Source organism: Pyrgilauda ruficollis, unplaced genomic scaffold (assembly GCF_017590135.1).
Source record: "Pyrgilauda ruficollis isolate IOZ18807 unplaced genomic scaffold, ASM1759013v1 scaffold8, whole genome shotgun sequence".
Lineage (NCBI taxonomy): Eukaryota > Metazoa > Chordata > Aves > Passeriformes > Passeridae > Pyrgilauda > Pyrgilauda ruficollis.
Window position 1 is genome coordinate 4014514 of NW_024529932.1, and position 27139 is coordinate 4041652.

Here is a 27139-nt window from a genome sequence, read left to right on the forward strand (position 1 = left end):
GGGAGGTTCAGGTGGGACACTGGAGGAGGGACCACCAAGAAGCCAGTATAGCACTGGAAGAACCTGCCCATAGAGTCTGTGAGGTTTTTAAGACTCTATGAACGTTTTTAAGACTCAGCTTAACAAAGCCATGTTAACCTGAGTCAGAACTAGCAACAGCCCTGCTCCAAGTGGGAGACTTGGCTAGATGGTTTCCAGAGGCCCCTTTCAACCAGCACTCACACAATTAATTGAGTGGAGCTTTTACTGCAAGGAGGTCTCCACAAACCAGGAACTGCCAATTTTAACCTAACCTGCTTCAATTTTAACCTGAAAGACATTTACTGATCATGTGTTATAAAGGAAAGGACTGCCTGTGAGAATTTCAGTAAGTATCTGAGCACTTAGTAGCATTTAACATTTCATTAAATTAACACAATTTCAGTACACTACTGGGCTGGTTTACATTCACATTAAGGTTTACATGCCCTCACAAACTTTGCAGCATTTAGAAACTGTGTAGCTTCTAAATTCTTGATATCACAGGACATATGTTTTTTAGGAAAAGCTGCTTCTAGAAGAGGTCTGGAAACTTCTACAAAGTAACTATTCCAGGACTAGAGCATTGCTACTGAGACATGAATAGGAAACAACTGTGGTGAACCAACACCCTGAGAAAGTAAAATATTAAGTCACAACATAAAACAAAACCCCCAATTTTTTCTTGTACAGCATTTCGAACAGAAGCTATACCCAGGAAGCTGAGATGATGGCAGAAATAAAAAAGGGCATATTCTACTTGACAACACACACTCACAGGACTGAGCTAACACCTCTAGAGAAAAGGGGGACAAATGGCTGGACCAGCACTTAATGTCAGCGGGAACAAACCAGCACTGCTGATCCACACCCTTAGCACAGTGACTGAACTTTATGGACATTTGCCTTCAGCCTCGCGAGGAGGACTAGGTCACTCATCAACAGAAGGGTCACAGCTCTGGGTCACCCTTCTCCATGTTACACATACAGAATGTACTTCAAAGAGCAAAAGTCTTGAACGCTGGTTTAGCCCACGAGTGGCTCCTGTATGTAGGAAACCATCACAAGTTTAACCATTTAAAACTGACCACTCATTTCAGTTGTAAAACACTCCCTGCATCCTGACCTCTAAAACAGAACTTAAAATTTTTAAGACAGAGTCAATGAAAAATCAGATTCCTTCATGACACCCAGAGCAACAAATGGCTTTTGTTTTAAGAAAAAAGTACACACACAATCCTTTCTGAATATCATTAAGCACCCAGAGCAAAAGCTCACAGTAGTGGAATTGCTCCAGCCTGCTTAATCACACTGCCTTTGGGAGTGTCACATTGCAGATTTAAACAAGGAGGCAAGTCTGTGTGCCATGTGTCTACTATTTTTATGCATGGCAGAAAAGGATATGAGGTCAATGTGCCCTGCAGAGAGTAATTTGACTTCTGAGTGAATGCAGAAACTGTCTTAGTGTGCCTTGCCCAGGAGATGGCAATCCTTCTTCACAAGCTTTATACGGGGAATTTGAGCAAATCAGATGAAGAACAAAGGAACAGGTGTTTGATTAAAACAGAGGGCTGTATTGTAATGTTTGTTTTCCCTCTCCTCAAGCTGCTGGATCAGAAGCAAAAAATGTGAGGAATTTTTTTCAGGGAGACCTGAAACCACCAGTTGGAAACTCGTAACTGCTTTTGGTCTAGTGCTGGCAAGTTCAGGTCTCCTCTCTTTGATTATCATGTTTTCCAGACACCTTAATCAGAACAAATCTACTGACTGCCTCTTTGCAAGGCTAGGGGGAAAAGGATATATGTTTTTGCAAACCAGGTATTTTCCCTCCTAGAGACAGCAGAAAGATTGGTCAGGAGTAGTCAAGCTACAGTAAGAGCTCCTGAGACTGAAAAGCAGCAGTTATCATTCTCTCTAAGGGAAAAGTATTCTGAAATTATATTTGTCAACAAGGGCTGCCCCCAGCTGTAATCCCAAGATGGGTACCTGCTAGTACAAAAATTTTGATGAGCGTGAACTGAAAACAAAGCAATGCCAATTCCAGCCGAGCAATTTGATTCCTCTGACTTGTCAGCCAGCAAACCTCAGCTCTGGCTCACAGAACTAGGAGCTGAAGTTTGTTCAAAATGCTACAATGCAGCAGCAAAATGAGGTGAAGGACATGTAAATAGGGCATGTAAATGGGGCTCCCTGACACAGTACACACAACCTCTGAATCAACCTCCTTAGATGTGTGACTCTACCTGCGGGCAAGATCGAGAAAGTTACAGCTGCATTTGCCTTCTGCTCTGTGCGTGTGTTTTTAAGAAGTGGAAGAAAGAGCCAATTAAAAGGCCAAAACAGCAAGTGACTGCAGCATGCCAGATTGAAAGGGATGAAACTCCTGTAAGAGTGCCTGTGATGGATAATCCTACTAAAAGAAAGATGACATTTATACTTACAGGCACCCCACCCTGCAGAACTATAGTTAAGGCTCACCACTGTCTCAAACAGCTCTAGAAATATATATTGTTCAAGGAGAATTACTTGCAAACTGATGTGTTATTATGTCCTGGGATAAACTGAACAAAGGCACTTGGGGACTATATGAAGGGTCTCACAATAAAGCTCCTGCAAATGATCTTATTTTACATTTTTGTAGTACTTTCAAGTGCTGGCCAATGCTAAGAGTACACAGATTCAGGTAAGGATGAAGGTAATGCCTCCAGGCAGCTTCTGAGGCTATCTGGTACCCTCAGGGACAAACTCTGAAACACAAGATTTCAAAGCCCACTGGTGGTTCATGGAGAAGCTGTATCAAACCAAAAGGCAAGTTGACAGCAGCAGCTTTACTGACTGTTTTTAAACTCTCCCTATGTTTTCTACAGACTGTAAGCCCAGCTAAGTGGGTTTCCATTAGATATCAGGTCTCACATTTAGATATCAACCTTTAAATTAACTGAAAACATTGCCAGTAGTTTCCAACTTCCCCATCCTTTGATTTCATCCAAGACTGCCTGGCCACCTGTACTGTGCATTCCATGTGAACCAGCATGCATGGTTAGTTCCTGCAGGCTAACTTCCAGCAGCATGCCTCCTCTTGAAATCGCCTATTCTCCAGGCTTGCAAAAATCTGCTGCTCTCTAACTGCTCCTGTGAATCATCTGAAGTCTTCCCTGCTCCTCTCTTGTAACTTCTAAGCTTGTATTAACTAAAGGTTCTGTCCTTAAATCTCTTCTTCCCCACCTCCAGTAGTAGCCTTATCCAAACCCAAAACTCAGGTATCACTTGCTGGGATGACAAAGATATTCTTGTACGCCAGCCTCTGATTTCTTAATGTCTGAGCACAAGCTCAAATGCAGGAAGGCCAGAACACATTTTTCATGTGTCCTCAAGTGCTTTTTCCCAATGAACCTCCTCATCTTCCTCACCCATTGACTGCCACCACCCTTGCCTGTCTTCAAATCTGCAATATTTGGCTTACTCAACCTGGAGTCTCCCTTGATCTTCAAAACAGATTATGACAGCATCATGCCAAGTGTTTATTTGTCATCCAAAATACTGTTTCCGCATTCATTAACCCAACTAAAACACTTTTTCAGATTCTTATTTCACAGGTTTTTACTGCAACATCTTCTGCCTTCTACCACTACAGGCTTGTTCAAGCAAGAAATGGCATTTTTAGGTGATACAGAGCACAGTATAAGAGGCTCCTGGTCCATAACCATTAGCATTCCCTAATATGAAGGTGATAATTAGTAATTCTAATAATGTCTGATCCTAATTTCCTTATTGCTAACCTAAATAACATCAGAATATCAACAAAACATCAATTAAATGAATCTGAAAAAAAAATCCAAAGATGACAAAAAGTAACAGTTAATACAGTGACATTTACAAAATTACTTTTTTAGTTTGAAGAAACACTGCTCTAAACATGAAAAGCAAATACACAATATGTGAATAAAACAAAATACCTGATAGTCTGAGGTCATAATAAGTCCACCTGAGGTAGTGGTAGGAGGAACAACTCTCACTTTTTTCAGTGGGGGTCCCTGTGTGTGACTGTTGTCTTGGTTCCCTGGATGACCAGTTCCATTAGTATGGTTATTGCCCTGCTGCTGCTGCTGGTTCTTCTCAATTGTTTAAACACAAAGAAAAATTTCAACTCAAAAGCAGTACATGAAATAACATAAAATCAGGAAATAGTGTAAAAGCCAGTGAAACATGATGATACTGTTCTTCTAGTACTTACTTTGTCTCCTTTATCATCTGGTTCTTCTTCTGTTAAAAACTCTCGTTTTGGGTAAGGGATTTGACAACCTGCAAAAACACTGTCCCCCAAAAAAGTCTATTTATCACTGTATTAGAACAGAAGGGTTAGACCTGTAAGATTCACACTTTACCCATGAGTTTCAAGTGGCCTAAGCCATCATTTAACACCTGCAACTAAGGGAGAAGTTTTCCCTGTTTGACTATCTCCATATTCTAAACTTTGTAAAAATATATTCACCTTTGGTTTTAATATTAATTTGACTCTTACACACTAACTTAAGCTCCCAGTATTTTTTTTTGTTGGTTAGAAAGGTACATCACTTTTTAAGTAGCTACAAGGGCACAAAGAGCTATCTCACTATAGCTACTGTGTAATTGACAGTCTGAGGACTAACTAAAAATTTTCCTGGAAACTTCACTGACTATTAAAAAAACACCTGGAAAAAAAGGTTTAAAAGTAACTAGAAATTTCACCTATCAACTCATATCTCATAGTCCACATGAATTTGCTACTTCTAGTGCAAGCTAATATTTACCTGCCCTTCATCAGCAGAATGTATTTATAACAAAGTCTCTGTATACCTGTTAGCAATACTCACTGTGCATTCACATTAAAAAGTCAACCTAAATTTGAGAAAAAAGCCGAACTCTATCCTAAAAGCAGGTTCTGCAACAGCCAATCATTCGCATGACTTTAAAAGCCAGTTCAGGAGAAGTTATAAATAATCCAGCAGGCTTTAGTGAAATAATTTCCTTTTTAATTAATTCCTTATAAGTATACATATTTTATAAATACTTCCCTACATAAGGGTAGAGAGTCACAGACAGGATGTACTAAAAGCTTTTCTAAAAGGGTGTACAGTCATGCTCTCTGGCTAGCCTTTTGGAAGAAGGGCTTAATTTTTAATGAAATCATTCATTGTCCATAAATTTTCTCCCTTTTGTAAATCTGCCTGTGCAAACAAAAAAGAGGAGTGTCTACAGAAAATGGATTTAAGTTGTTAAGGATGACAGCACAGAGACACAGACTTGACTTTCCCCACCCAGCGAATTTACAACAAAGGCTAAGACAAAAATGTAAACTAATTAGAGACTGTCATCTGGCATTCTGAGGCAGAGAAGCGGACCTGCGGGCACTTAGCAGTTGTCTACCAAGATCTGTAGCATGCATAATCAACCTGTCAGTGAGTAACAAGATTAGTGCTGCAACTAATAGGATCAAAGTTCCATAAAGCAAGAGATTAATAAAAATGCTATTTAATTTTAAAAACCACGAATGGCATTTTAGTGGTTATAGCTTTCTTCGGTTGTTAGACAGTATTTAGCTCAATATTCACAAACATACTTAGGGCAGAGAGAAAGCACAGCTCTAAAGCATCTCTGACTGCACTGATAGATTAATAAACTGACCACTTACTCGGATGTGGGAAGAGGATCTTCCAAGAAGTAAGGATCCTGCATAGCCTGTTCTGAGGTAATTCTCTTTATTGGATCCATAGTGAGCAATTTCTGAAGCTGAAAAAAAAATAGAAAAAAACCCCCCACCTTTACGTTACCAAAACCATTTATAGAAACTTCACTGTATTCCTGAAAGTTAAGATGATCCAAATGTGTCTGAACTCAAAAGCCTAATCCTAACTGGCATAACCACATTCTTCTCCCCTGTTAAAAGAGTAACTTCATTTCCTAACAAAGGACACCCATTTTCACTTGCGAAGCCCAGGACACAGTTCCAGTCACAAGTGTTATATCAAAACCATTCAAAAAGTTTCCACAATGTACTAGCACCTTTAGTCACAAAATAATTTGGGTTGGTAGGGCCCTTTCGAGGCCACTTAGTCCAGCCCCCTGCCATGGGCAGGAACACCTTTAACTAGACCAAGTTACTCAGAGCCCTGTCCAGCCTGACCTTGAACACTTCCAACGATGGGGCATCCTGAGCTTTGTGCAACCTGTTCCAGTGCCTCATCACTCTCTGAAAAAAGAATGTCTTCCTAATATCCAATCTAAATCTACCTTCTTTCATTAGAAAGCCATCATCTCTTGTTCTATCAAAACAATCTTCCTCTCCAGCTTTCTTGGAGACCCCCTTCCAAGTACTGAAAGGTGTTATAAGGTCTCCTGGCGGCCTTCTCTTCTCCAGGCTGAACAAGCCCTGCTCTCTCAGCCTGTCTTCAGAGGAGTGGTGCTCCAGACCTCTGATCACCTTTACAGCCCTCCTCCGGACACAGCATTCCAGATGAGGCCTTGTGAACTGGGAACACCAGACAATAGCTATTTTATTTAGCTCTAGTGCTGAGTTGCAGTGATGCATTCTTAAAATACCTGGTTTTTATTCAAAAAGTCTGGTGTACATGCATATACTTCTCTCCATCCACCCTAGAGCTGTGTGGAATACAGCTGTGCTGGACAAGCAACATGAGATAATAACCTTCAGATACCACACAGAAAAATAGTGAGTTCTCATGTTTCAACAATACAACACAGTGTCCAAGGCAAAACTACACCATAACATATTGTCAAAGACTTCAAAATAAATGCTTCAATTTTAACCTGCAGTGGGTATTTTTTAACAAGAAAATACATATGTAAATAAAATTCATTTACATTTCCTACTCATGCTTTTTATAGGATTCATACATTCACCTTTTTAAAAAGATCCACTGTCATGATCTAAGTCTGAACTGGTCATCTCCTTTCACTAGGAGAAATTCATAACTGCATGTGAGAATTAATAATTGCAATGTAAATCTTCATACTTCAAAAGCTGAGGTTGAGAAAGTACACTTCCCTCCTCAGCCTTCAGTTTTGACAGCATGGTTAAGAACTTCATAACTATGAATTACCACCATCAATCCACTTTTGTTTTTCACATTATCAACAAGAATTCACAGCTCCCTGAGTCTACATTTATAGAAGTTTTTATAGAATAGCATGCTGAACAAGCCAAGTCTTACTCTCTCAAAAAACACTGCCAAAAGCTAGAAAAGGAAAAGGCAAAACATGACAAAGAACTGCCAACACACTGAAAAACATGAACAAAAAGCACTGCAAAATACTAGCATCATTTGTGGTGATTGGATTTGTGGTGATTTGTGGATCAAGAGCTGTCCATCACATGATGACAAGTCTTGGTCATGATCAGCCATACAAAAAGAAATCAAAATGACTGTGCAACCATTATTCACACAAGGGATCAAAACTTTGGTTCTTCCCCCTTGTACAGATGCCACACAGAAGTGAACATTCTACATATTATTACAAGTATTTTCTATTTTAAAAACTGCTTGATGTAAAGATCACCTGACTAAATGACACAGTAAAAATGCAGTAAGCTTCATACATCAACTAATGGGACAATCACTACAGTTTACATGGACCAAAGTAACCACATGGATGATCAAAAAAATCAGGCATATAGGAATTTTTAGAAGTAAAAGTAAGCTACTGAAAGTATGCAAAGCAGCAAAATTACTAAGGATTGCAGCAATACTGCAAATAAAACAATTTGTGTTACAGGCTAACACAACTATAACACAACTTAAAAAACAAAAACTTCAAAATTACTTGATACTGAACCTAATCCAGTGAATGACACTCAGAATCATTTTATCAATGTGAGAAGATAAAGCAATTTTGCAATTTTCAGATTGCAGAGTATCAGTTATTCCTAACTTTATAAATAAAGTTAGTTACAGTGTACTTGACACTAGCTCAACTCTTACTTGGAACAACTGTAACATACACGAGGGATGTTTTTTATGTCTGCAGGAACTTACCAAGTGGAATGCCTTACTATCTGGTTTAACTTTATGTTTTTCCATATATTTGATAAGGCTGCAGTTGGTATACCTAGAAAAGGAAACAGAAGTGATATTTCTAATACGCAAATCATTGATACTGCAAGGTTTTCCTGGTAGCCACAAAACATATTAATGACAACAGTTTAGTCTCCCTGCAAATCCAATAAGCAGGGAAAAATCACCACTATCAACACCAGAGATTGCTTTAAAATGAGAACTGCAGAAAGGCATGTTTCCCTCACATCCTTATAAAAGCATATCATACCCACACAAAAAGCACACTTTAAACCCACAAGCAGACAGCAAACTATCAACTGGATTTAAACTGCCTGGTAGCAATTTTACTACGCACTGTTGAATTCTGTGTATTTCTCATGGCAGTGAAGAACAATAAGCTCATCTGAATGCTGTCCTGCAACCTACAGATTGCTACAAGAACATTCACATACTCACTTTTTTTTGAAGAGAAGCTCCAATAAAAAGTTTCTAAATGGTTGCAATGGTATGGCATATGCAAGAAATGTATGTAACTATACAGCCCCAAATGCCTCAGTACAGAAATCAGGCAACAGGGTGGCATTTTAAGTGCAGGTATTAGCCTGTGGCAATGTGACAGCAAAGCTGAAGGGCATTTTCTTCTTTAGTCACTGTAAGCTACCCTAGACACCAAACCTGACAATTATACCCACTGTTTGCTGGAAATGGTATAAGGTTACCAGACCCCTTTTAAGCAGCTATTACAGAAAATCATTGCAAGTACCACAGATTTGGAAACAGATGTGCTTTGACAAACTTCAGAGCTGCATGGGGTCTTACTGGCACCACCTGTTTCACAGCTGCCACCTTACCCTTTACAGCCTCTGGCTATTCTTCTGAGCCACACCACCTCAACAGGCCAAGTTCACCCTTATGAAGCAACTTTATTTTTCATTTTTCATAATCTAAGTCATAACAATTTCATAGTGCTTGTTTAGCATCTACATAGAAAACAACTTTAACTGCAAGAAATTTAGTGTAGGAAAGAAATATAAGATATGCTTTATTAAGAAAGCTCAACCCAGACTTACGTGTTTCTCCGGAAATCTTTCATTAAGGTTGAATGTTCTGGCATCTTTTTTATGTCTTCCCAATCTTTATCTGCAAAGCAGTATTAATTATTTTTTCCCTTTCTCTCGGAGTAAAACAATGCATTTCCAACTATCTCCACAGCCTTGATATTTGTTTTTTTTTAAATTCTGCTTCTCTAACCTTGCAGTTACTTATCTCTTTGTACTCCCTAGTTCCTATTCCTTCATCACCTCTTCACAATAAATCATACCAAGACCTAAGAGGTTCCAGCTGTGTGCTGATTAACTCAAGAACTTGAAAAAAAGATGCCAACTACAGTGGCCACAAAACAATGCTGAAGAAAAACACATCAGCCCCTGTGCTTTAACCCTTCAGGACTGTTATTTAATTTATTTACACACAGCTGTGATCTCAAGACAGGAATACACCCTGTCTCCTTCTAAGGGATTCTCTGTTCTGACAGCACTTTTAGTTACAGGAAAATGCCCAGAGGTACTTCTGCAAAATAAGAAATACTGTTATTAAACAAAAAGTTAAGAAAAAGTGAAGTCTGCACACTCAAATGAGAAGAATCCACCTCAATGTAGACCAACACCAACATGTATTTTAAAACAGAACAAAAAACTCACTACCAGCACCTAGCCTCAAATGTCTTAAGCTCCAACTCTTGAAAAGGCTCTGTGGGCAACTAATTTGGTTCAATTCAAATCTTTACTAAGTCTGATCCCTACTGCAGAACACTGAGTTTAAAAGCATTAAATAAATAAATAAATACATCAAACAGAAGTAATTATTTAATTATTACTTAGGTAAACAAAAAAGTCTCCTCTTTCCTATCCCATAGACAGGAGAAACTGTTTCAGATATGGCAAATGTCAATTAAAACGAAAAAAAAAAAAAGGCTGCAGTTGAATGAAAAGCATTTCTTGGTAAAAACCAAAGAACTCCAAAGGTCAAACGCAGACCATTAGAAAGGATTAATTAATCCCATCAAAAAACCACAATGAGAGTATGATCTACTTATGTAAGCTATACAGAACCAATGTAAAACCCAAATGAACTAAAAAAAGTATAAAAGGGTAAAATTCTAGTTCAAAAGCAGAAGGGGACAGTATTGCTTGAAGAAGCAAAACTAAGGAGACAAAATGCAAAGGCAACATTTCCATGAATCTAACACAGCAGTACAGAAGCAATGAAGTACACACACACACAAAAAGAGGCAAAAGCAAAAATAAGAGCATGTTTAATACCAAAATCCTAGAACGATCAAAAACATACAGACAACAGAAGTCATGTGAAAGGAAGAGGCAAATTAAAAAAAAAAAAAAAACAAAAACAAAAACAAAAAAAAACAACAACAAAACCAAAACCAAAAGACAATAATTAATAGTGGAGAAGGGAACAGTAAGGAGAAAGATAAACAAAAAGTAAAAATAAGGCCCCTGTTACTCTGACTCCTGCAATCATGTGAACACTAGAAGACAAAGTATAAACTGAAGAAGCAAAGCAGCCTGCATAGAAACAAAATATGACCAACACTGAGGGGAAAATGCAACAAGTGATATCCCCACTGTAATTTGTTTTGGTTCATACAACCAGTTCTTTCTTCCAGTTTGGAATAAAGAAATTTTTTGTATAGCACCAGCTTTCCACCAGGGGGAAAAAAAAAAAAAATCCATACTCTCCATTATTTCCAAATAATACATTTAATTTGGCATGAATTAAACAAATGCATAATATTCACTAAATATATATATTTTTGCTGGGTTTCATAAATCATTAATCACCTTCCAAATCAATAATCAGTACTGAAGAAATGTAGAAATATTCCTTCTCATTTTTAATCATCCACCATTAAATACAATCTTTTAAAATAATAAAGCATTGGTATATGTATACACAAAGATAACCTTATCATTAATAAAAGGGAAAATATCTAATTTGACCATTGGATTCTAGATTTATAACTCATGAAATCAAGATTGTGTTTGAACAGCTCTGTTGCTTTGATCAGCTGCCACCTTCATATGCAAAGAAAGCAATATGGATATCTTTCTTTGAACAGCGGTGATAAAAAATACAGTATGTACCTGCAGGAAATCCCATTACATTGAATATTCTGTCCAGCTGGTCATGGTGATAAGGATTACTAGTTTTGATATCTTCTTGTCGGCAATGGAATATTGGCTCTGATGTTAGCAGCTCTGCAAATATACACCCTATGGCCCAAATATCTTTAAAAAAGGAGAACAGAAATAAAAAGAACAACAAATGAATCTTTCCAAAACCATCTGGATGAGGCATAGAATGTTAGTGTTCAGCTTATCAGAGATAAGGTTCCTATATTGAAAATGTCAAGTTTCTATTGTAGAAGTGCAATACTTCCTCAACTTTTTCTTTTAGCTTTGAATGGAGGTACACAATTCAGAAACTACGCAGGAGCTGAGAATAGCATACAAGTTTTTTTGGGGTTTTTGAAGTGTAGTTACCACTTAACATTGTAAAAAATTAAAGTGGTTAAGAACAAAAGTGAAGGAAACTATTGGGGTAATGGCCAACACACAAAACACAAAGAAAGAAAAGCCAGCCAGCATCTTGCCCTTTCACTGTCCTGACCAAGAAAGGCACAACTGTTTATCAGCAAAGTTTAAATAGTAAATGACCCCAAAAATACAAGCTGAAAAGTAGCAGTATTGGTATAAAACAAGTAACACCTTGAAAGAGAGTTACAAATTGCTACAAAAGCCCAAACACCTCACAACTTTTCCATAACATCCACTAAAAAAAAACCCAAACCCCACAACCTCTCTCTTTTCACTGTTGCTTTCCTATCTAATAATCTGATCGCCTGTATCTTCCCAGTTGTTTTCTCAATTATTCTCCAGCATATACGAACACAATTTTTAACTCTAAGTGGAGCTACACTGAGCCTTGAATGAACAAGGTCATAAACAAGGACAAAAGTAAATAATACAAACAGCATAACTCCATTACTCAGTGTTTTTGCACATTTTTTATCTACACTGAAAAAACTATGTACTAAAGGCTATGACTGCCCATGCAGTTTCACACACTGCAATCAGAAGAAATGACAGTAAAGTGAGGGAACATGCAAATACAACAAATTAAGAAGTTTAAAGCAACATATAAAAATATATCTGATCTATGAAAGAAACACAGTATTAACAGAAAAGTAAATAAGAATACATTTAAGGCATAGACATTAGAATTGCTCACAGAAACACAGATACGACTGTTATAAAAAACAAAACAAGAAAAAAATATTGAGTTCAGAGGAAGACTTTCAGGTTACAGAAACAACACAGTCTGCTGACATACAACCTCCATGTCTGTGCAAAGTGGAGTAGCTGCTAGGGAAGTTATCTGCTCCCAGAATTGGTTGCCAGCCTTTAACATATCTTTTAAACCAGGCAGCAAGAGAAAAACTTCCCAGCGCTTTTCCCTACAGTCTCTCTTCCTCCCACAGAAGCTCATCAATGCAGTAAAAGTGAATCTAACCTCCCTCCAGTTTGCTGCTGGGTTGCTCCCCTGTTCTACAGCCCACAAAAGCTCTGGCCATCTGTCATGTCTTTGAAAAAGACACAGAGAGGCTAAAATGCAACTTAATTTTACATTTTAGCTTCAGTGCAGCCACAATATTTTCCATTCTGCACATTCTTTATTTCATACATTTATTACACTAGGTAATAACCTCTGCAATAAATTCAATGCACTGTGCCTCACAGTCATCCTAATATGAATTCTACCAGCAGTTCAAAGATGCTTCCATATTTTTATAGCTGCTAACAGCATTTATGAAAGTCCTGTGTGAAAGCCACAAACTTAGATTGCATTGCAGAGCATTTGGAGCTAAAACCCAGCAAGATATTTCATTTCTATACACAGCCTGAGACCACAGTAAACTAATCAATTTCTGAAAGATTAATGTTTCTTCAAGAAACGAGGAACATACCTTTAACTCAGCTACTGTCTTTTGGACAATTTATCAAAGCTTTAATATTTGGGTACAGTTTACATAAAGAACAAAACAGTACATTTTTGTGCAATTTACTTACCAATAGCTTTGGTATAATGCCTTGCTCCAAGAAGCAACTCTGGAGCTCGATACCAGAAGGTTACAACTACTGGATCCAAGTCTGCTAAAGGCTTCAGAGGTGAATTAAATAATCGGGCAAAGCCCATGTCAGCTGCAAAATTCAAAGAGAGATGCTTTAAAATTTGAGGGAAACTAACAATCTTCATTTTTTTTTAACAAATTGATTGAGTTTACTTGTTAGCACTATCATCACTCCTAAATAAAACACAAAGACAGACTGTAGCAGATATGAACTCTCTGAGCAGATTTTTTTCTGTAGAAGTTACTGGATGGCATCACCTATGAAGTATATCATTATAAATCATTACTAACATGAGTCATTTACAACAAAGAATTAACCATTGTTCTGAAGAAGTGCATCAACTCCTCAGGACACTGGTAAATCCTGACTCATTTTACCTGATGTTCTATGGTAAAGTACTCCTATTATTACAGGATGTTTTTTCACAAAGCAGCAATTTTTAAAGCAAGCAAAATGCAGATTCTGCAAAGGTTAGAATGATTTATAATACATACGTGCACATGAAAAAATCTCCCTCTTCATGAAGTTAGCTATGGCAAGACTTCCTTCACACAAAAACAGCACCTAAGCCTAGAGCATCTGCCTCCCTGCTGATTTTTCTATCAAGATGCATTTCCAGTATCAATACACCAGTGCTGAATACCATTCAGGCTATGATTTCTAAATTTTGGTTGTGGGCATTATATCATTAAAAACTGCTTTCTAGAATTTGTAGTGTACAAGTGCCTAGAAAGTTGTCTGAACAACTACATATAAGTCATACAGGAAAAAATGGGCTGAGACTAAAATATGCAGCTTCTCCCATGAAATTGCTTTCCTGACCCACCAACCCTGAATCCCAAGACAGAGTGACCCTATCATGTAGGGATATTCCTATGCTGAGAAAGATTTGAATGAAATGAGATGAGTAGCTACCCTGAGGGAAAAGGACCTACATGCTCTCGCTCAATGAGGGAATACTGCAGTGTAAATATGGGTCTCTAACTTGACTACACAATCCTTAATTATTTTTTCATATGCATTCCTATTTATGATTGCTTTAATGCATTTAAAAAGAGAAACACTTTACAGTTTTCTACATTAAAATATCAATTACTCAAAATTGGTCAAGTCACTATGAATAATAAGGAAAACTGTTGGCAAAAAGTGGATTTATGACCCAAAGTGACACAAAAAGCCTATAAAAATTATTTTAAGTTAAATACCAGTTATGTATTTTTTAGAAAAATTAGTTACACTGTAAAGTGGAAGCCCTCGGTATGTGTATAATTTCTGCATTCTTTTACTGCTGTGGCAATCTTAAGAAAATTTAAAAAAAAAAAAATCTACATTTTGATAACACACTTCAAAATCCAAGGTTCCCCTCCCTCTTTCCCTGCTGGGAATGGATGGCTCAGAGGACTGGCGGCCCAATACAGAATCTTTCACCTGTCCATTAACAGAGTCTGACTTAATTTAGTTGTTCACTAAGTTATTCTCAAATTAATTCAGAACTATAAATTAAGAAATAAACGGGTGGTCTATGTGCAATTACTAGCAAGTAGTTGTGTACAGTAAATATCACCACCACTATCAAAAGTGAGTCCAGAGGATGACCTACGTGCTCTGTTTTGGAAGAAATCCTCCATGAAGAGTAAGTAATATGAAGAAATTTTCCCTTCTGTTGTCCATGATGTACCTGTTCTCTATGCAGACCTCAATCCCTACTGCCAACCTTAAAAGCTCAGAAAGGCATTAAAAACTTTCAGAGTAGGATCTCCAGAAGCATTCAACCCTGGCCCATCGCTCCCTGGATTCCAAAGGACAAGGGAAGGCCTAGAGCAGCATTGAATGCTCCCAGAAAATCCTACCCTGAATCATTCTACCAGTGACTAACAGTATAGTTCAGATCAAGAAAACAGTAAGAGAACAGAGCAACAATGCAGAAGAGTAATCTCACAAAAGAAAGCCAGAGGGAAGTGAAAAAGATGAACTAGCTTTAAAAAACCCTTGCAAATGGGGCTGTATTACCATAGCAAATGTAAACAGGCTGTGCATTAGTAGCACTGCCATGATAATGCACAGCCTGGTACAGTTTATTATTGTTAGACTACTGTTAATTTTTATTTATGCATTTAGTTTAAAAGAATTAAACTTTTACAAATCATCCTCTCACTGTAAATAGTAACTCCCACCAGAAAATGTTAGAACAGTGTGGAAGTAAGTGTTGGGTCCTTTCTAACCTGGTCCACCCCGGGCTAGGCATTTAGCATTAGCTATTAGCTCTCCCTAACCATTTTGGATGGATTTCTGTGATTTCTGCACTTTTAAGGTCCCTCGTGTTCATCTCCAAGGGACCTGCCTACTCCTTCAAAAATATTTTGTAGGCTGAATGCCATCTTTGATTCTATTATAAGACAGAAGGTTTATAGCAGTGAGTAGTTCCCTATTTAGATTTTTACAAGCAGCAGCAAGATGTCATGGCATTAGAGATAAATGGAGGAAATTTTAAAATCCCATTTCTTTCTCCTCCTTTCCTCCTAGCTAGCTGTCATCTTTAACCCCCCATCAAAATCCCCCACCCCACACAAACACCCACTTAAGCAAAATATAATGACATTTTCCACTTTTTATTGATGAGGCTACAGCATTTCATTGTCAGAACTGGTACATGGGGCTAATATGATGAAGCCAGTCACTCAGGAAGCAGCACTTAGGCAACGTGCCCAGGCACATACTGGTATTACAGTGACTACTTTAGGTGGTACAACTGCACCTTCAGAACATTCTAACTTAAATGCTACACTGGGACTTATCAAAGATATAAACATACCAATTTTTACTCTTCCTCGCTCAGGACCTTCACCCATAACTAAAATATTAGCAGGTTTCTGTGGAAAAAAAAATAAATATACAATACATATACCACGATAAACCTAAACAATAGTCTCTGAAAAGTTAATTAAGCTTTGTTTTGCCAGTTTTAAACCAACTTTGTTTTGATAAAAATGACAAGTTTCTCTGTCACAGTAATGCTGTGCAAGGACCCAGACACAGGCTCTCCCTGACTGCATCTTCCTCGCGTTTCTTCTTGGCATTGCTGTGCTCCAGCAGCACATTCCCTACTGACACCCTGGTGTCTATCCTCAAGGCATGAGCTGGCAGCCACCAAGCTGCTGGGATTTCTACCCAAATTGCCCTAGATCTTTTCAGTGGGAGGCAGTCCCACTGCTGCCCACCACCCCAGCCACAGGGATGGGAAGCCAGCTCTACAGCAAGCTTTGCCCAGGGTTGTTAGGCACATTCGCAGACACAATGCACATAAAAAATACACAAGTGAGATACAGATCAAACATTACCATATCACTTGATATTGGAGAGAACACTCATCTAAATTCTTCCTATTTACAAGTGTTTACCAATTCACACAGCTGCAAAACTGGAAAGCACTGCCTTTATGTTAGTCTTCTGTCCTTCCTTTGTTTCTTTTACTATGGAGGCAAGTTAAAGAACAGAGCTAGAATATGGCTGGTTAGAAACATGATAACTCAATTCAAAATCCTCTATTTTCTGCTGTCCTGTTTCTCATAATCCATTCTCAGCATCTGTAGTCACAGGATTCCTCAACTCCTAACACAGTTTATATAATGAAACCTACAGTGCTTATTTGGAGGGAAAAAAGTAAAGAAACTCACAACTAAAGCAGATAATGTATGCCAGACTTGTTCTTAAATAGAGTGATTTAGATACCCATTCATTCTGTAAATCCTGGACAAAACAGGGATTCCTATTCAGTTGTGGCCTGTAAGATTGTAATAAGGCTGAGTTACAGCTCTTGCTTTGCTTTTCCAGTTTAAATTGATCTGAAGGTAAGAATACCTGAGAAAAACAGCTTAGACCACCTAAAAGTTAACATAATAAATCCTAGTATCCTTGTGTGATTTTCTAAACACATTCTAGGATATTCTCAAGCCTTCCTCAATCTATCAGGCTCAAATGTAAACACACATGCAAAGAAGCAGAAGACCACAACATGATATCAACCTAGAAGTAACTGCTATTATGTAAAAACCAGGTAGAAAAAATTAGTACTCGAGCAAAAATTTTCCTTGAGAATTTAAATTATTGTTGTTTATGAAAGGCTGCAAAATGGATTTCGGAAACCCTACAATCCTTGGACAAAATATGTAAAAAGAATCTGAGGCACTGCATTTCTGAGAACAGGTTAAGGATAGAAAATATTATCAAAAATGTGGTCAAAAAAGGTAAGATATACTTCATTGTCTTTCTAACAGCAAGAACAACAGATCCAGCTTGTGCTGTATTAGCTCTGTGATTTCCAGAAGAAACTGTTCCCCACCACCACCACCTCCTTTTGCTTTACACTCCAGGTAAGTACTGCTTCAACATTAAAAAATGCAGAATGTGGGCACACAGCTCTCAAAGCATTCAATTTAGATTGCTTCTACAAAAGTCCTAGAAATAAACAAACAGCATACATCTTTAAATTCACAGTTAGTGCCGAACTTTATGGCAATTCAATCTGCTAGGTATGAAAACACATCATTTCACCACAGAAATCTTTCTATTGCTACACTGTGACTCAAAGAACAAATCCACATCTTTCACAAAACCTGCTTCAATATATATGGGGTGTTAAGCTACATGTCTAATTATCATGTTTTCATTAGAGTTAACAATACATTACACAGGCATCAGAATTTTTCAGATATATAATACATGGACATAATACATAAAGTACCATTTTCCCCCCTTCAAGTTCACAGGTTGATAATACTCTACAAAAATGTTTTTAACATCCTCATTGTATTTTCACCTTAAAATATTTTACTGTTTGGATTTTGGTAAGGACAAGAAGTCCTACTCACACAAAGACTGTATTATACCACATGACTAATCAGCACAGCACTGGGTAACAATTCCTGCACCAAAGATCTCCTACCCTAAGGTCAAGGCAGGTAGAGATGAGAAAGCACAGTAAGACAGTACTGTGTCAGCAAAGTATCAACAGATTGATTCACACTCAAATTTCAGAAGTTACAGAACATACTTAACAATAGAGACAATTTAGAAATCTGTGTAGGAGTATTCTAAAGCCGCAAAATAAAAATGAACCCTCAGCTGGTCTGGAATACTCAGTTCACCTTTTTCTAAAGTCACAAGTCCTTCACCAAAATAGCTGTGTTTGGAACACAAGATTTTTCCTACAGACAAAAATATTTATGTAGTCACATCGCTGTAAAAATACATCACAGTTTTAAAAAATAAGTAAATTAGGTGTCTTATTCTGGAGGCTTCCATTTCTAAAATCATTGTATGCATAGACTGGAACAACATTTTTAGTTTAAAAAATTTTCCAAACAAGACCATTCAACTTAAATTCAATAGGGGAATATCTACTAGAAATCAGTATAGGCATAATATTGATATACCTAAATACTGTTTATTTTGAATAATCCCTGAAAAACACTGAAGTCCAGTAACAGAAGTGAATACATGTGTCAGGAATTATCATTACAAGTCTTTTAATCAAGTCCACTATCTGGAGGGAAAAAAACCCTTGAACTCCCCCCTAGATTTGTCTTTTGGGGCAACTCATTACATATGAGAAATTTATTTGCAAAGAAAAATAAGCAGTCATTAGAAACAGAAGGGAGAAATTTGGATAAGCATTAGTTTAATTTGCTAATTTTCAGTTTAATTCTAATTATCCAGAGAAAACTGAGGTTGAAACTGCTTATTCAAATCACTTGGGCTGAGCAAGTGAAGCAAAATCTTTTAGCAATTCTTATACTGTACTCTGAAAATACTCTACTTTAAAGCAGCTATATTTTTTATAACTACAAATTACCAACTACAGTCCCTAATTTTTGTACTAATAAAGGCATAATTACTTTTGCCATTCAGTAAAATAATTTGTGCATGCCAGACAAATGCAAATGAGAAACCTGTTATGATCCTAAACCAAATGTGAAGAGCCATGCAGTGATGTACAGCTGAGTATTTCAGAGACCCACACAAGTGTCTGGCAATCCCATAGAACTAAATGTAAGAAAAATCACCCTTCTCCTCCCAAACCCACCTCAGCAGCAGGGGGAGAATTCATTCTCATGAAAGAATGACTTTGTGACCATGGCACAGCACTAAATCTTATCTTGCCCTATATTTGGCTTCGTAGGACTCCTCCTTATGATTCCTGGACAAATCCTCATCTTGTGTATCTAATCACTATTACTGCTGAAACGAGAACAAAGATTTCCACTGATACGTCTTTAGGTACTTCTAATTTAACAATTATTTGCAAAGTGCAAAAAGAAATTCTAAAAGGCAAGGGAGGTAAAAACCCAAAGAGGTTCACAGATCTGTGAAGAACTTGAGACAGTCACCTTCACCCATCTCCCCGATCTCACACAACACTGCTCATGTTCACTCTGATCCTGAAGTCTCTGGTGACGAAGGTTGCACAATTCCCATGTAATCTCTCTTTCACTCCTCTGCATTGCAGTGTTTTTCCTTTCCTTCTAACACAACAGACAAGATTAGTCCCCTTGCCTCTTCTCTTCGTTAGCAAAAGGCACAGACAACAACTCCTTCACTGCAAGAACTTCCTACACAACTTCCTGGGACAAACATTTCTCTTCAGTCCTATCACCTAGATTTAAAAAACCCTAATAGCTCTCTCCTGCTCTGTGTTTCCGAGTAGGCTATTTTTTTTTTCTGGATCTATGCTCATTCTTGCTGATTTCCTCTAGCTGTTCTGCCTTGGGCCACCCCTTTCTTTGAACTCCAGTGTCCCAAATTACACACTGCTCCTGCTGAGGCTTCACTAATGCTAAATGCAGTGGAGAGGTTGTTTACATGCCTTGCACAGCACCTTTCACTCTGTATGATCCCAGTATGGTATCCTGCCTCACTGCATAAGGTTATTGATTCATGTTAAGGTTACCAGCCGTGCATTTTCTTCGTATCTTTTTGGCAGGACTACAACTTTGACCAAACATTGCAGTCATATACTGCCTCTTAACATACACTGAAAATGTTTATGCTCTTTCATATAGGGGAAACTAGACTTCAGAGCTTATGTGAATCGCTGTTTTGAAGGCAAAAATGCAAACAAAATTTAAATTATACCAGTCTGTGTCATGATGAGATACGACAAAAAAGAAAAAAACATCATTCCTGCTGCTCAGAGAAAGTTATTGACAGGAGCAGGAGATGATTATTTATTCCAAATTTGTATACTAGGTATCTGGAGCCGCTGTCTGGCCAATGCCAACCTCTGATAAATTTCAACAAGCAAAAAATTGTCATGCCTTTTTACATCAATCTGCAAAGATGCTAGTTAAACAATTTGGCATCCCACTTACTGATGCCACTGCCATTGTACGATCCTGCCCAGATTGTCAAAGGGATGGCACTGGCTTAGGCACCCGTGTTAACCCAAGTACTCAACCTTTGCAATTATGGCAAATGGATGTTACACAAGTAGCGGAATTTGGCCAGAAGAAGTTTGTGCATGCCTCATGCTCCTGGAAAAGTATTTTGATGTTAGGCCCTCCTTTCACTAAGCTTTACTCACCAAAGCAGTGAGGAAATGGCATTTTTAGACAGCTTAGCCACTGCAATTTTTGATACTTAGTACTTTAAGCATGAAACCAGGTCTACAGGAACTATTATTCCACATAGGTTTTGCTACTAGTCTGTTTCTGAAATCACCAGTTTTCAAAGACTGATTTTAAACATACATATCACTGAGTAATCTAAACTCCTTGGAATTACCTATTATGGTATTATAATGTCAATGCTACCTTCTCCCCATCCACATTATTAACTGTGTGCAAAATTTCTACGTATACTAATGAACAGACTCATGCTCTTGACACATCCTTTTAAATGTACCTTTTAATAAGGTTTTCGTATAATCCCAACCAATTTTCATTTGGATAATCCAATACTTACGAGTTGGGCTCCTAAAACATTACTCTCTAGAGGATTCACAATGATGGGGCGAGTCACACCAGTGACATTTGTTAACTCCTGGTATTTGTGCATCCTTACTGGCTGTGAGACCAATTTACAGAACTGGCCATGCCATCCATTTGCACCTGTGATGAGCCATGATAATTTTTAAGAACATAAAATTTTCAATTTTAAAAAAGAGCAGGTTAACTTTAGAAGAACAATACTAGGCAAAGGACTTTTATCCTTAAATTATTTTGCTTTTGCAACTATGACCTCAACAATGATTCTATTATGATTTATAGTGAATGACTTCTTTATATTTTAGATTTCAAAGCATCATACTAAACAATATAGGAATTATAATCTATATTAAACAATATAGATTTAAAACCACAGCCCCACAATCATACAAAACCATAACTGAACTTCAGCTGTATGTGAGCAAGTGCCTGTGAAGCATGAAAGACAAGTTAAAAATGTCTTGCTGAGAAGAAAAAAATCAAAAATGTTTTGAAAGACAACTGCAAGGATTTAGCAAGTTGCAGGCTGCTCAGAGGAGCATTTTTGTGGCACAGTGGTAGAAATTGCAATATACTGATGTGGTTTATCACTTCCCAGTCAGGTCCTCTGACAAGAAAAGCTGTGCAGCAAAACCTACTAGCCTTCAGCTTGGCTTGCAAAATTCACAACACATCTCAAAGTCTCACAAAAGATTCGATGTTTATACTTCTCCGGCACATCTCTAACAACCTTGTTGATCTTCAAGCAGTCATAACCAACATCAAAATATTTCCTTATTATCAAGGTGGTATAGATCCTTTACTGCATTCTTAGGGACTGGAACTCTTTTTGGATTAGTTTAGAGTTAGAGAAAATAATTTCATTTTCATTCCAAAATAATTCAATTTTCTTTCCACTTTAACAAAACTGACTACTTCAATACTAAATAGAACTCTAGCACAATAGCAGTGACAATATAACCTTATTCAAATGATAGTATCAGCACTTTTCTGATGTTAATTGCTTTCCTTGAATTCAAATATGTGAATTTTCTTTTGCAACTGACTGGGGCTTTAAAATACATTACAATCAAAAGATCACCACAAACACTGGTGAAAACAATGGCCCCACAACAATTTATTAAATCTAAACATTAAAATATTCTTTTTGATTACAGAACACACAAATTGTAAAATCACTGAAAATTAAGAAAGCCTATTTTAATACTTCCTGTTCATTATCTTCTTATAAAGAACATCCCAGAGTTCCTTAAAATAAATAAATTGAGCATCTAAATAAAGTTCTCTTTAAAACTAAGAGCCATTAAAATTACCAGCAACCGCCAAACAAAAACAAACCCCTAAATTATCAAAGCACACATGTCCAAAAATTTTAAAAGTACAGGAAGTATTTGGATAGGATAGAAAATAGAGGGATGCTGTATCTATGCCAAGGGGGCCTTCTGCTAGTTACCATCAACCATATTTTATCTCTGTTTCAGCCTGATGAAAGCTGTTAGTCTCACTACTGTGTTTTTAGGCTCTGAACACACTCCAAAAATTTTCTTTCTCTGCTGTCATTCAATTGCTGCCAACTTGGGGCACTGTAACTTATTAAAAGCTTGCATACTGCTTAATACACAGACTTTTCTCACTTTCACAGGAACTGAATTCAAGGTGAATAAAAAAAATTCATTACTCTTTTCAGGCCAACTCTTTCACTCCCTAGAAAGGTCAGCACAAGCGGCAGGGTGTAACTTTCTGTACTAAGACTCAAAGCAAGGAAAGGTGGATATCATAGGCAAAAATACTATTATAGCAGGAAAATCTACCATGTCAAATATCATTAACACATCATTCAAAAGTGTAGTAACAAACTTAATACATTAAAATGAACACTCCTGAAGAAATGTATTTCCTGTGGGTTTTGCTACAGCAACAATTACTCTGTCCATAGGTTAGAATGACTCTGGATGCTGTGGACACATCAGAGCAGGATCGAATGCAAGAGGACAGCATGCTCTGAAACGAGTTATTAGGTACTATGTTATTCTATATATAATTCCATCTCCCTTTTAAATTCAAAGTTCTGCCTCACAAGTAAGGATTTAAAATGTGCAATAAAAACCCAGTACTATTTTTGCTCAGTAATTTCGTTGGGAGCAGTTTCCATAGGGTGACAAGCATTCAGTAGTACTGTAATCTCACACATCCCAGAACTTTCATACAAAGGCAGAAAATTGTCTTATTTACTCTTTGGTTTACATGCAACTGTGTTAACCCTTGCCATTTTCTTTAAAAGCCCTATTTTGTTGTTGTTTTTCATTTAAATAATACTATCATTACTTCCATATCACTATACTTGTATGGACTATAAACAACTCCTCCCTGTTCTGGATTAACATAAAATAACAAAGGTGAAAAGCCTATGTAACTTACTAGTATGCACTTTCCAGTGGTTGCATGGGCTTTGCTTGTGTTAGAGCATTTTTGTGTACGGAACAAATACAGTATTTCAAACTACATCCCAAGTATCTCCTTCTGCATCACTCACATTCACAGTAAGACAGATAAAGTTGGGAGTTCATAAAGAATAAGCTTTTACATGGGATAAATATGTCCTATTCATAATGCTACTCTAAAACTCCTTGGATTAGAGTTACTCAAAGGACTGTTTTCTTACAATCTTTTCCTCTATATCATGAATATAAATCATTCATACAGAATACAGCATTTTCTTTGTACAGCAGACTGCAGTGAAAACACTATTATGGCTATTTCCTGTATTTTGAACAATCCATATTCCTAACTTTCACAGCATTTCATGGTGTAATAACTTTTCCACAACTTTAACAAGGTACTTGCAGTAAAAAGTTCAACAAAACTAAAATTCAAACTGCATTCAGGTGTCTCTAAAATCATATCCTAGGGTTTTTACTAAATCCTACTAAAGGGTTTTTATTGACTAAACTTACTTTAAAGGTACATTTGTGATCAAAAAGCTTCTGGTTCTCCATACTTCTCTTAAGTCAGAACCACAAGTAATGCTGGTATTTTTTCCAGCTGACTAGTACAGCTCATCACCTTTATGGCAGGAATTAGATCTGAAGTTTCTAGCACAACTTTCCTCTGCAGAATTCTTACCTCTATTTGTATTTACCTATATAGATAAGTGAGTTTCTGCAGCCAGAGATGACTTAGTTTGCCTTCAAACAGTGAAGGATTACTTACACTACTCTTTCCAGCACTACAGTCAGGTATCTGGCCATCTTGGAAAGCCAGCACATGAAAAACTGCAACAAAAGAACAAATTTATAGCTACAGAAAAGAAAGAAATATAATATAGTCTGCCCAGTAGCTGATGTATTTTCATCCCTCACTGTGTCATATATATGCAGATAGGTGTAAGTAATAATCTACAAATTATATTCCTCAATATGTTACTTATATTACACCATTCTACTTCAGTTGTCAATTTACTTAAATGACCTGGAATTTTAAAAAGTCAAAATATTTCTAAGCTTGAACAAAGCAAAATAAGTATTTCAGCATTTGTCCCTGGTTCAACTACCAATACACTTCTCTCAGAACATGCCCTCCTCTACATGACATTTGCTTTTCGTGACATTTGAAAGAAACGGTCTGTTTTTATACCGCATCCTCTTACCAAATGTACCTGAAATTTGCTAACAGATACAAAGGTCACTTAAGGGAACTAAGAACCAGCATGCCCAGGTAAGCTGTGTCTCCTTAAGCAATCACAGAATATCAACATACCAACATAATTTTCTTTTTATTGTAAAACATGCAACACAACTTGCATTTTCTAAACTATTTTTTCCTAGAGACTGTAGAAGCCAGGCTATCATTTTGCATATCTACAACTCTAAAGCACCACTCCATCTCCAGCTTAGAAATCAATATGCAGTATGAAGACACATGTATTTCTGATGCTGTAATTAAATGCATATTCCACCAGACAAGGACAAACTTCCCAAAGGCACAGAAAAGGCCTGTATTGATTACATACCCTGTAAGGTAAAGATGCAAATGGTTATAAAGATCAGTTCTGAAACATTCAATTTAGTCCTGAAGGGCTCCCGAGGAATGAGGAAAAATATTCAAATTTGGAATTTCCCTTTTACAACAGTTTTCACTGCCAGTTTTAACTGGTGCAAGACTGGTTAAAATTATTTCATGTACAATGATGTAAAAATGTCAGGAAAAAAACCTGTCTGCTTCCATTGCTTCCTGTGTCTGACGGTTCTGCAGCAGACAAGGCAAAAATATCTCACTAAAACATCAATAATCACATAATGCAATTTCATGACTACAAATCCTCATCTGTGTTGCACTTGTCTGTCCCTAACACATCTGGTGGCAGTTCAACAAGCAGTCTTACTTTTTCCATTTATTTTCTGCACCTTGTACTTCTTTCATGTAGAAGTCTACAATGATTTCGGAATACCAAATTCAGAGACTTCACCTGCACTTTGTCTAGGCAACAACAGTGTCCAAGTACTTTTGTCCAAGTTTGGTCATATCATGAGCATGGAAAATTAGCAAAGCCCCTCTTATAATACATACACTGTTCACCTTGACCTTCCCTTTAAACTCTGGACTAAGATTGTATTTACTCTTGTTTCAAAACAAAATATATTCATCAATAGGAAAAAAAAACCCTGTTGTCAGTATTACTGCCAGTTTTAAACATTAAGGTTGTGAGAAACAGGTTTTATTACCACACAGGATTAATTATTTTGATAATTATTTATCAAAATATCTGAGCTAACAAGAAGAAAATTTAAATTTAGGTTCCACCATAGAAAACGTAAGTCAGTACCCCAGACACAATGATATAGTCAGACCTTTTGGAAACACCTGCTGAAGATAATGAAAGCCTACAAAAAATTACAGATAGGGTTGGACTCGACAATCAAGCAAATGGGGCTTTGAATAAAAGTAGCAATCTAAGAGAGGTAGCTTTGCAAAACCTGTACTTGGAATAGAGATTTCTGACCTTTCCTTGCACCCCTGCTTTCACTTAAATCAAGAAAATAAATGAGCTTTTCACTTGCAATCGGAAAAATATCCATCAAATGTTCCCCTATTCAGCACTTCATCTTTTTATAAATTGGAATCTAACAGCATTGTGTGATAAAAGATTATTAAGTAACTTTTAGGACTGATTTAGCATTTTTGCTAAACACCGGTTGCTTGGATAAAAATTTTCAAGTGTTATCTGTTGATCTCACGTATTACATAAATTTTGGAGTCTGTACTATTCTTTCACAATCCTTACTTGAAACTTGTTAAATGGTCTTGCATTTTCTTATAAGTCCTAAGGCTAAAGATGATCAACCTGTAAAAAGCTATGAAATATTACATTCAGATTCAAAAATTGCTTGAAAGAACAGCCTGTGAATTAAAGCAAAATAAAATCTGACTGATTTACAAAATCAGCAGGAAGTCTTGCAGTGAAGGCCCAAACACAACTGGAAGAACAGACTGAATAGTTTCTTTCCATTTATACTCTCTATTTGATCTTAGTACTGAGCACCTTCAGCAAAGCACGAAAAATACAGGCCTGATAGCTTAAGGCTTGGGTGTATCTTTCTAAGAGATACTGCCATTACACAAAAGTTTCATACCAAACAACTGATGATCCAGTAGAAGTATATCTTTCATTTTTTCACCACACAGCTTCCAGAAAGATGTTAGGGAATACATCACCTTATTCCTCAGGAAAAGAAAATGGTACCATGTCATACCTCTCATCATACTGCAGTCAAGATACATTGCAAAAATGTCCTGCTGCTCTTCAAAGATTGGGTATTTCACTGTTTTCTTCACACTGTTCCTTATTCCTTGGGAGCTATTTGATCTTTCATACTCA

The 27139-nt window shown here is 37.1% G+C and overlaps 1 protein-coding gene across 4 annotated transcripts in view; it reads right to left on the bottom strand.

Moving 5' to 3' along the window:
* Positions 1-27139, bottom strand: part of CDK8 (cyclin dependent kinase 8) — a 68159-nt gene that overhangs the window by 1889 nt on the left and 39131 nt on the right. Inside the window, exons 5-12 of one of the 4 annotated variants that reach the window (XM_041487289.1) lie at positions 16095-16152; positions 13220-13351; positions 11234-11377; positions 9143-9212; positions 8052-8124; positions 5690-5787; positions 4253-4331; positions 3975-4130 (exon numbers count right to left, since the gene is read on the bottom strand). In XM_041487289.1, the coding sequence (XP_041343223.1) occupies positions 3975-4130; positions 4253-4331; positions 5690-5787; positions 8052-8124; positions 9143-9212; positions 11234-11377; positions 13220-13351; positions 16095-16152 (810 nt within the window). Of the gene's footprint in view, positions 1-3974; positions 4134-4252; positions 4332-5689; positions 5788-8051; positions 8125-9142; positions 9213-11233; positions 11378-13219; positions 13352-16094; positions 16153-27139 lie in introns of all 4 variants that reach the window. The other 3 variants (XM_041487288.1, XM_041487290.1, XM_041487291.1) reach the window with 3 other exon arrangements.